The 10,737-nt window shown below is 28.6% G+C and overlaps 1 protein-coding gene across 1 annotated transcript; it reads left to right on the plus strand.

Annotated features, from left to right (window-relative positions):
* Positions 1–315: 315 nt before the first annotated feature.
* On the plus strand, positions 316–8,279 carry LOC111034009 (brain-specific homeobox protein homolog). The gene is made up of 5 exons (XM_022315056.1): positions 316–744; positions 3,039–3,201; positions 7,311–7,516; positions 7,617–7,743; positions 7,854–8,279. Exons 1-5 carry the CDS (start codon positions 646–648, stop codon positions 8,120–8,122), a joined length of 864 nt encoding a protein of 287 aa, XP_022170748.1. The 5' UTR covers positions 316–645; the 3' UTR covers positions 8,123–8,279.
* The last annotated feature ends 2,458 nt before the right edge of the window (positions 8,280–10,737 follow it).

Consider the following 10,737-nt stretch of genomic DNA (forward strand, 5'->3'; position numbering starts at 1 on the left):
AGTTTGTCATAACAATATAATAGCTAATAATTAATAACTAATGAAAATTTTAAATTTTAAACTCTATAATAGCTTTTTTATAAATTGCAATTTATTTATTTTAACATAAAACTACTAATACAATTATATCAAGTATTTTGATACTATAATTTTCAATAATAACTTATAGGTAGGTTATAGCTGAACGTAAATATTGCGTAGGTACCTACGGTGAATTCTCAATTATTCAGTATTTTTTTTTTTTTATGTATTATGGCTTTAAACATTTTTACTGGGAATCTCATAACGAGAAGAAGCTTTTTGAACACCCTCCCCTCACAAAGCCAGCCCACCCGTTTACCGACTAATTGCTGACAATCCTAACTTGTTTAGTATATAACACTTAAATCTCCGTTTTCCCTCCTGGAACAGCCAGGATGAAGGGTTCCAGTATGGCTACCACCAAGCCAATGCGAAAGGGCTGGCGCCGATCAATGCAGCCAATGGGAGGCGTCGTAGGGACGGTCTTTTGGGGGTGACTAAATAACACATAATGCCTGCGCGTTTACGGGTTTTGGTGTAGTAAATCGCGAACAATTTGCCCGTCAAGCTTCTAGGAAACGCGACGTCGTTTATTACATAGTTTAAGTAATCAAGCGAAATAAAATGCCAGAAAACCAGAGAAAATCGTCTCCCGGACACTCCACGTCATTTTTAATCGAGGACATATTATTCAGATCAAAAAACAACAGACCGAATTCGGAGGTATTTTATCATTATTAAACATTTAAATAAATATAAACTGTACTTACCTACAGTTGTTACATAAATTATAAGTTAATATAGAATGCATAATATTTTTCATCTTACCTATACAATGAACCAACTAAAGTAATATAGAATATTATTTTAATTCTAAATTAATATTTAAAATATCTTCTATGCATCTGCATGCTACACACTTGTACAGTAGTTGTACGATAAAGAAAAACAGTTTGATCATTTTATAAAACTATAGTAATTTATAGTACTTATAGAAATTTGAAATTTAATTTTAAATATTTCAGAATGAGATGGCTAATGATACTAAGTCAATAATATTTTAAAACCACAACCTGCAGTAACGCCCTGTTGATTGCACCCCTTAACAAAATATACAATTCAGATTTCAAATAATTATACTCCTATTCTTGGTTAATTTCTATGGTACTAGCAAAATACTGAACATAACTACATACTATCCATCTGAAACTGATTTAATAATTTATTATAATAAATTGTAAAATACATTTATCTGAATATGCAAATATATTCGAAATATACATTTTTAATTTTAACATCCTGATGATTCAAACTCTGTAATAAAAAACTATGCACAAAAATATAAATGAAAATGTAATAAAACATTTCCTTCATACTCACCACCTTACCTAAGTATACAATAACTAATATATTATTAACTAATGTCTAATATAGGTAGGTGTCAGCAAATTTTAAGTTGAATTTCATAAAATACTAATTGTGATGAGTGTATACTTAATACAAAACATGATTTATTTTGACCATAATCCATGATAGGTACCTAATATTAAATATAATAATACAATAATGTATTATACTATATTATAATATTTATTTTATTACCTAACTAATAAAAAAAAATTATAAGTTCCTAAAATGTATTAAATAATAGGTACATTACAGTTGTATGGGTTTTATACTATGAAATCTGTGTATTATAATATATTTAAGGATAGTTATTACTTTATTATTGATAGGTAAAAATTCTAAATTATCAAAGGAAGTTTTAGTGGTAGCTTGTATTGACACTTTTAGTATATTGTGTCTCTTCAGCTAATCCTCCACGGGAATCCCTGATTACGACAGTGTATAAATAATTATAATTTAAAAGTATAAATAAATGAAATACCTACTATACAATAAAGTAATTGTTTTTAATTGATATTAAAATAACTAGTAAAACTTGGATTGAGCCATTCATAATAATTATGATAATTAAGTGGTATTATATATATTCAATTTTTATAATTATAATTAATGATATAATATTTTATGAGTTGTTAAAAATAATTTATGATATGTTATATGATGAAACAAAAATAATTTTCTCTTTTATTAAAAAACTTTTGAAACAAATTCTTTGAGGGATTATTTTCTATTCTTAGTAGTCAATGAAAAATGGTTAAATTGTTAGGTTAACTAGTTGTAGATAATATATTTAACTAAAATACCTCGCCTAAAAAATCTATGATTCGCCGATGATTTTGGTTTATAAAGATTGTAACTATAATTAAGTATCACGAGCTTCATTAGATTCATTATACCTATTTGTCCATTTTATTTATATGTATAAACATAATATAATAATAACTTTAAATATGTTTTATAACTTATAAAAATATATTCAAACAAAATTAATCACTGATTATAATTGCATTTTTAATTCAAATATAAAATACAAGCTTTAAATTGGGTGTATACATTTGTTTTGAGCTTTTAACTTATTAAATGTGTATCTAAAAATGATTAAAACTATTATATCTTTGAAGATTAACATATTTTACATAATTCTTTAGTTAAGGGGTACACAAGCACCATTTATTTTTTCTCTCGGACCCACACGCAACTTAGACAAAACGCATTCACGCTAAATCCTTAATATTGTTTTTGAGTACCGAATCTTAGAGAAAAATGATACATTACAGTGATTACAGAGAATAGTACTTTTCAGAGGTTGACATATCGATTTCGTATTTTATTCATTAATTGACTTTACATTCTATTTGAAAAATTAAAAAAAATAGTAAAATGTAATGGAAATTAAATATTTTTGAGACAATATTCAGACAAAATGATACTTCAAACAATCAAACATATTAACCTCTATAGTTTTTGAATGATAAAACATAATATATGATATCACTTAAAATTACTTAAAAACCATAAAAACTGATTTTGCGTGAATAGTAAAATAAAACTATACAGGTTCCTTTTACATCTGCTAAATTCGTAGTTTTAAAATACAAAATTTAAAACAGTTCCAGGTTACTAGTCACGAAAGAAGTCGAAATCATCAATTGCCACAAAGTCAAGAATGCTTTCCAATGTTACCATCAACGGTGGCATCCGCGTATTTATCATATCCAGCACACTACATGCACAAAAATGCTATTGCAGAACCATTTTTCATTTCACCCCAAGGTAAAATTATTTGTAAAAATTAAACTTAAGTATGCTAAAATATATTTCGGTAAATATTAGTCAAATACAATGACCGTATATGAGACCATAAAAATAATATATGGCCGCATATAGATATGAGGAAAAATGCGATCGAGATATACATAGAGATTTTTTGAAATTTGCACCTCTTTGCGATCCAGTAATTTAACAGAATTTGGGAACATATTATACATTTTCATTATACACTTAAAAAATACGATTAATCGATATACGTTTGCAAAACGATCTTCACTCCTAAGCTGAGTAGTTATAATATTTATGTACCTACGGGTATTTCCGATTTAGGTATGAAAAAAATTTACATTTTTAAGAAAAAATTTAGGTGATCTTTAAATTACAATAGTTATGTGATAGTGTATTTCATCAAAATATTTTTTTTTTAAAAAACAGTGAAAGTCGTTCTGCTGTAAGTGAAAATATACCTGCTCGTCATTGAGTAATTCGGAATTCGCTGTATCTAATGGATTATGATGTGGCGCGCCATACTCTATTCATCTATTTTTATTTTTTTTTATTCATATTAATATTAATAATTTATTTTTTTCTATTAATAATAAAAAACAATGCATTACATAAATATTTGTAGGTATATTAATTGCTTTGAATATATATTAATGTATATAACAATAACTTACACTGCAGGCACGGATCCGAAGCAACGATCTGGGGGGGGGGGAGGATACAATTTTTTGTTTATGTAAAATTACAATATTTGAATCCCTGTCTCACATGAACTAAGTTAGTAACTTCTATCTTAGTTTGTGCACCCCAGAACAATACGTATAATAATATTATATTACATTAACAGGCACACATATAATTTGAAATATAGTAATATCAGCACCTGTAGAATAATAAAAAAATTTGAGAAATAATATGTCTGGAGGGGGCTAAGCCCCTAGGCCTCCTCCCTGGATCTGTCCCTGTTGCATTGTGTGATACCCTTGCGGGTATTAATCTATAAAAAATACAGTAGGTTAAACTAATTTTTCAAAACCATCTCATAAATTATGTTAAAATAATTATTTTTATAAGTAATACTGACATACCGTATAAATGACGTGAATAATATTTTTGTGTATAGAAAATGATTATTTAAGAAATATTGGAATTTTTCAAGTTTCTACGGTTTTTTTTTTTGAACATCAAAATAACAAAAAACACTCTCGAGTAAATCATTATTAGGTATAAAATTGAATATTCAATATCGTACAAACTGCAGTGTATAGTTTATTGCTGTAAGTACTTTATTCCAATAAAAAAACATATAATGAATCTTGTTCTATATTTACAAACCCAAGGTACAAAAATTAAATACTTACTGCACTTTTAGCTTCAATTTAGGTGATTTGCCGCATTTTGTAAAGATTTGAACTTAAAACGATTATACATGGTTTATACATTTTCAATTTTTTTTTTTTTTTACATTATTGTCGAAGTCATTTAAAATATAATACATATCTGCATAAATTGTTGTACGTATAATCAAATTTTAAAAAAACCAAGTTTACTATAAATCCATATACATTTTTTTTTAGTCAAAATTAATTAAAATCTCGACAATTTTCAATTTTTTTGTAGTTTAAGAACTATTAAGTGTTCAATTTGTATAACTATGGATTGATAATGAAAAACAATGTATATAGTTAATTCTAGAATATCCAAAAAATAATAAACACAGTTTTCCCACGGTTATTTTTAGTTCAAATTTCGAAATCGAAAATTACGATATGAGTTGTCTTTTTGTCTTTTTTTTAAATTATGGATAGGTACTTGAAACTTATATATTAGTTATATTATTTTATTTTTTCCACAAAAATGAATTCAACCTACTACAGTGCTATAATGCCTATTGTATAGTAAAATAAATTATTTTTATCACAATAATATCATAAAATGTACCTACTTAGTAATATTTTATTCTGATTGTCTATGTTTCAGCAAATTAGAATATGGAAAATTTCATTATGGAATTTTCTAAAATCATATGATTTTTTTATATTAGTGTGTCTTAGTAAAAAAATATATATATGCTTTACTACTTAATAAGTTAAGTTAGTATATACTAATGAATAGGTACAAAAGTGTGTTACAAAATACATATTCGTCAAATTATTCATCATATCTTCAAATACTGATCATTCTATTTTAGTTGCAGACCAAAAGTGCAAAGTGATGATTATATAGTTATAAATCAAGTTTCGTGTATTATTATGGGAAAGTTAAATTTTTTTTATGCCAATGAATACAAAATTCTTGATTTATTATTCTTCGTTTGTTATCAACAATTTATCACCAACCACGTATACGTGGTATATATACTTGTGAAAATGTACTGTCAGGTTAGCACTTGTTTAACATCATAAATAAAATAAAATCATTAAAACATACATTTTGTCAAATGACAAGAATAGTTTTAATCTGGATAGTTACTTTTCACTTTTTAAAAAATAAAAATTGTTACTGATAAAATGAAATGATTATATAAAATCTTATGATTAGATTTTACGAAATGACATAAATTAGGATATACGGATCAATAAGTTGTTAAGGTGAAACGTGTGTGGTCTTTTTCTTAAGATCGTCGTGATGTTCCCAGATGTTCCCATCTTCAACAAGGTACTTTGACAATAATGTAAAGAAAAAAAAATTTGAAAATGTATAAACCATCTAGCGAAATCTAGCAATTCACTAGCAATTTTTTGGTACCACTTTCGAACCGATCGGGCAATGTGACAGTACTGAGGCATTTTCCATCTACCGGTTTTCGGAAAAACCAAAGTATAGGAAATTACAAAAACTACCTAGCAAAATCTAGCGATTCACTAGCAATTTTTTGGTACTACTTTGGAACCGATCGTGTAATGTGCCGGTGCTGCGTTAAGTTGACACCGGCATATTTTAATTTTGATTTACGTTTGAATGAAATACTAGCAAATTACCAACAATTTTTTGATATTAGAATTATGGTCCTAGCATATAGTGCCGGTGCCAACTTGTCGCACATAAATTCTCTACAATTACAAATTTTTGAATTACAACGAATTTATTAATTTAATTTGTCGAAATTGATATCGGTGTTAATATTTCTGTTTACCATATTTTTTTTTACTGCAGTGTTTTCTGATTAACTTAAAATGACTGGGTATTTTTTGCTTCAAACCTCTACAAGTAACTAAATCAAATTTCCAATCATAAACCCAAGATGAACTATGAAGTTGTTCTTCTATGTTTCATAAGGTGATGATAGACACAAAAAAATCGTACTTATACCTACACTTCATTGTAAATTGAATACATTCGTCGATCCTTTCAAAATCTAAAATAAATAAAATTTTATGAAAGAGAGATTGCCTTACTTCAGAGCACTACTGTAGGAATGTAGGATATCCATATCATAATGTTGTATTAACGAATTCTATTATTCTAATATACTCACTCATGTATATACAGTAGAATCCGCTTATTACGATGCCTTACATAACGCGGTATTCCGGATAAAACGATTTACCAGCCACGTGTTAGGTTGGTTTAATATCTCAAGTAGACGATTTTGATCGGATATTAGGATATTGGTTACAACTGATAACGGATACAACGATGTTATTTTTAAATAAAAATTGTTTTTTTATTCGCTTACAACAATTATAAGTCCGGTACGATATTTGGTTATCTAATCTTCAATATTTGTTTGTCTTCCGGATACAACGAAGTTCAGATGCAACGATCTGATTATCTAGGACCTTTGAAAACCGTTTTAAGAGAATTCTACTGAATATTATATAACCACAGTATAGTTTATATAAATATAGGCACATAAACCTCATGAAAACTTGCAATGTGTAGGCGTAGGTATAAGGGGTATATAATTATTCATCAATTGTCAAGTTTTTTTTTTTACATACTCCAATGGTATTTATTATGCATATAATTATGATTTTAACATTCCATTGTTTGTCTGGCCCGATGACATTGTTATAAATCATTTTTGGAAGTATATTTTATGTGTTGGTATACACATTGTATTTCGAAATAGTATTAATGCAACGTGAATATGGTTATTTTAGGAGTACCTTTTGGAAGTATTTGGGGTGCCCGATCAGATTACGGTCACGGACAACTAAGTTCTAGGCTATGTCGCAGACGAAAAGCTCGGACTGTATTTTCCGATCAACAACTCACGGGACTAGAGAAAAGATTTGAAGTACAACGATATTTGAGCACGCCAGAGAGGGTTGAACTAGCTACCGAACTGAGATTGTCTGAAACACAGGTGATTAATAATTCTTAATTTACTTAGGTACTTAAAATCATAACTAGTTAGAAGTGTGTAATATTATACTCACTATAGTAGTAAATCATTCCATTTTCAGGTCAAAACATGGTTTCAAAATCGAAGGATGAAACACAAAAAACAATTGCGAAAAGTTAATGACGATACAGCGGTTATTGGATCAGAGAAACCTGCGGACAACGCTGCGAACAAATCGCTAACCACAGGTCAGTCACACATTGCAATTATATAATATAATACAAGTACTGAAGTACCTGTATATATAGGCTATATACATAACCTGAGCTAAATACACATAGAAAATTGTATACTTCAGATTATCCTGTGGACTTTTCATCTAAAGGATCAGTGTGCGGTGGATTAGGTGATACCGGCATCCAGGAATCCAAGGATTTAGCTCGACAAAGTAGGTCGCTTAACAACGACGATGAGAGGAGTCAACGGTACGACCTAAGTGAAGTCTCTGAAGTGGACGACGATGATGACGTCGATGGTGCCGATGATGAGATTATAGATATCGTCGGTGACCACTCGCATATGCTAAATAGCGTACAGCGAAATTACGAACAACAAAGATTTTTCTAATTAAAAGCCAAAAACCTTTTATTATCTATTATTATTATTATTATTATTATTATTATTATTAAACTGTGCAAAAACAGTTAGAAACCAATCGTATCCATACTTCATATAATATTTTAAATTTTCAAACATTTGCCTAATTACTAATTAGGTAGCTACTTAGATTAAATAATTAGATATAGTTGTATATTATAATATATTAATATGTAATGAATGTAAAAAAAAAAACAAAAAGTTGTCTGACAAATAAGAAAACGAATATTATGTTATCTTCGGCGTTATACACTTCCAATAAAATTGTTTGTCTTCCAATTTTTTATGTGTCGCTATATTGTAATTAAACTAACATTATATTTGAATAGCTCAAATGTATAATAAATACATATTAGGTATTAATTATTATAAGGATAAGTATAACTTTAAACGTAAAACCGGCAATACATAAATACATAATGTACCTATATGTATTGAATATCTTATTCTACTGCGTTATTATTTGTACAATTGAATCATAATCGTTTAATACCTAAAATATTATTTAAATTATTGATTATTAGGTACCTACTCGTATCTACTATTTATAACATAGTACAATTCAATTATGTAAATGTAAAAATAAATTTCAAAAGCTGATTGGTTATTTTAATATTAAACAAGACATTTTATTTATTAATCATAATATTCTATCTACTATACATTTAAAAACAATTCGTAAAAATAGATAGTGTGTTGATATATAATTTATACGCATAACCAACGCCTGCAGTCGTATGTAAATGTTTATTTTTTATTAAATTCAAATTTGATCCAAATAAATGTCTGAAAATCATTAAAAATACAAGTACATTGTATTTTATCATTAAAAATTTGAAGAGACAAAAACTCACTTACAAATCTAAAAATCTTAACTCATATAATATATCCACATCATTGCCATCATCAAGTCCGTCATCGATAATTTGTGGGAGAACTTAATCATTTTGTCAATGTTAATCAATGTTATTTTCCTAGGTGTTTGTGCATAGAACACCGCAGCGTCTTATTTAGGTATATAACTGATATCTACTCTAAAGTCTAAGGTATAATTAGTATATAATCCTAATATACATTACATATTTACACACCAATAAAGAAACAGTTCTAATGGGTTTAAAATAAAAAATACTTTTTCATTTCAGTACTTATACAAGTGATACATCATACATTAGGTACCTATACCGGTTTGATTTAAAATGGATGAACTAATACTATCGTGAACGTGTGTGTCTTTTAGGCTCAAGTGTTTTTTATGTAAAAAAAATATTTACCCCAATAAACCGCCATAATAATACATGTATATTAGTGCACTAATAACATACGTTCTACATTTTTACGATCGACCATTTTTTTTTTTTGCCGCACTATAACGTGTGTTCATTTATACTCTTTGATAGTTTGATATTATTACACGGCGTGCATGCCTATTATATTATGCAGCAAAGAGTAAAATTATTGAGTTATCCCGCCACGAGGGGTTATTTTTCCGCCCGTTCGTATATCGCCATCGTCATAATACTGTGCATAATATATACATAAATGAATCGACGGGCGTGGACGACAATAATTTGATTACCTATATGTGATATTAAATAAAGCATCAATGGCCACGCGCCCGCCTAATAATAATGAAATGCTTACAATATAATACAACCTTATCCGATGTAGGGGACGGCCAATGTAAAGGTGCAGCCAACGCTTGACTCCTGTCATCATTTCAATAATTTAACTCTATTATTTGCAATTACTTCTGAATAAAAACACTTAAAATCCTTCACGGCGGAGAGCAATAAAGAAGGACATGTTGATTAAAATGTTAAACGGCTGCACGATAATCTATTTATATTTCATGCTCCCTTAATTTGTAACAGCATATTTCCCCGCGCAATACAAAATATGACACCCACCTATCTACACCCATTACCTGCTGCCGGCTGACATCGCAGATCATTGATTACATCATAATTAGTATATTTTATACCGGCGGTCGCCAACCGGTGCGGTGGTCCGCGAGAATGTGTAGGTGGTCCCAGGAAAAATAGCTAGAAATAAGCAAAGCTCTACGACTACGACTTGCTGTGACTACATCGGAGTCAAAATTACATGAAATTCTTCAAAACAAACAGGAACAAATATCACATTAAAATTTAATTAAAACTTAAAACTTTCGTCATAAATAAAAATAAAACCCTGTTTTAGTATTTTACGTATGTACTTTTTTATATTAATTTGGTGTATTAAAATGTATCAGTAGTGGAACGGTATTTATGTAAAAAGCTATTATAAGCTATACGCGGTCCGCAAGGTCCAAAAGGTCGGCGACCGCTGTTTTATACTTATAAGTTATACGGGCTTATACGTAGAGCTTGGTGAGACGACCTGAAAGCTCCACTTTTTGCAAATTGTTCGGGAGCAATAAAAAACTTACTTATTTTTCAAATTTAATATCAAATAATATTAATTTATGTTTTTTTAATTTTAAATGATCCCTGATAATACCGGACTCCCGATCAATTTTTATCCATTTGATCTGATCCAAGACAAAGAAGACGAGTGTACCTATGGTTTCTTTCATGAAAACA

Source organism: Myzus persicae, unplaced genomic scaffold, assembly GCF_001856785.1.
Source record: "Myzus persicae strain clone G006 unplaced genomic scaffold, MPER_G0061.0, whole genome shotgun sequence".
Classification (NCBI taxonomy): Eukaryota; Metazoa; Arthropoda; class Insecta; order Hemiptera; family Aphididae; genus Myzus; species Myzus persicae.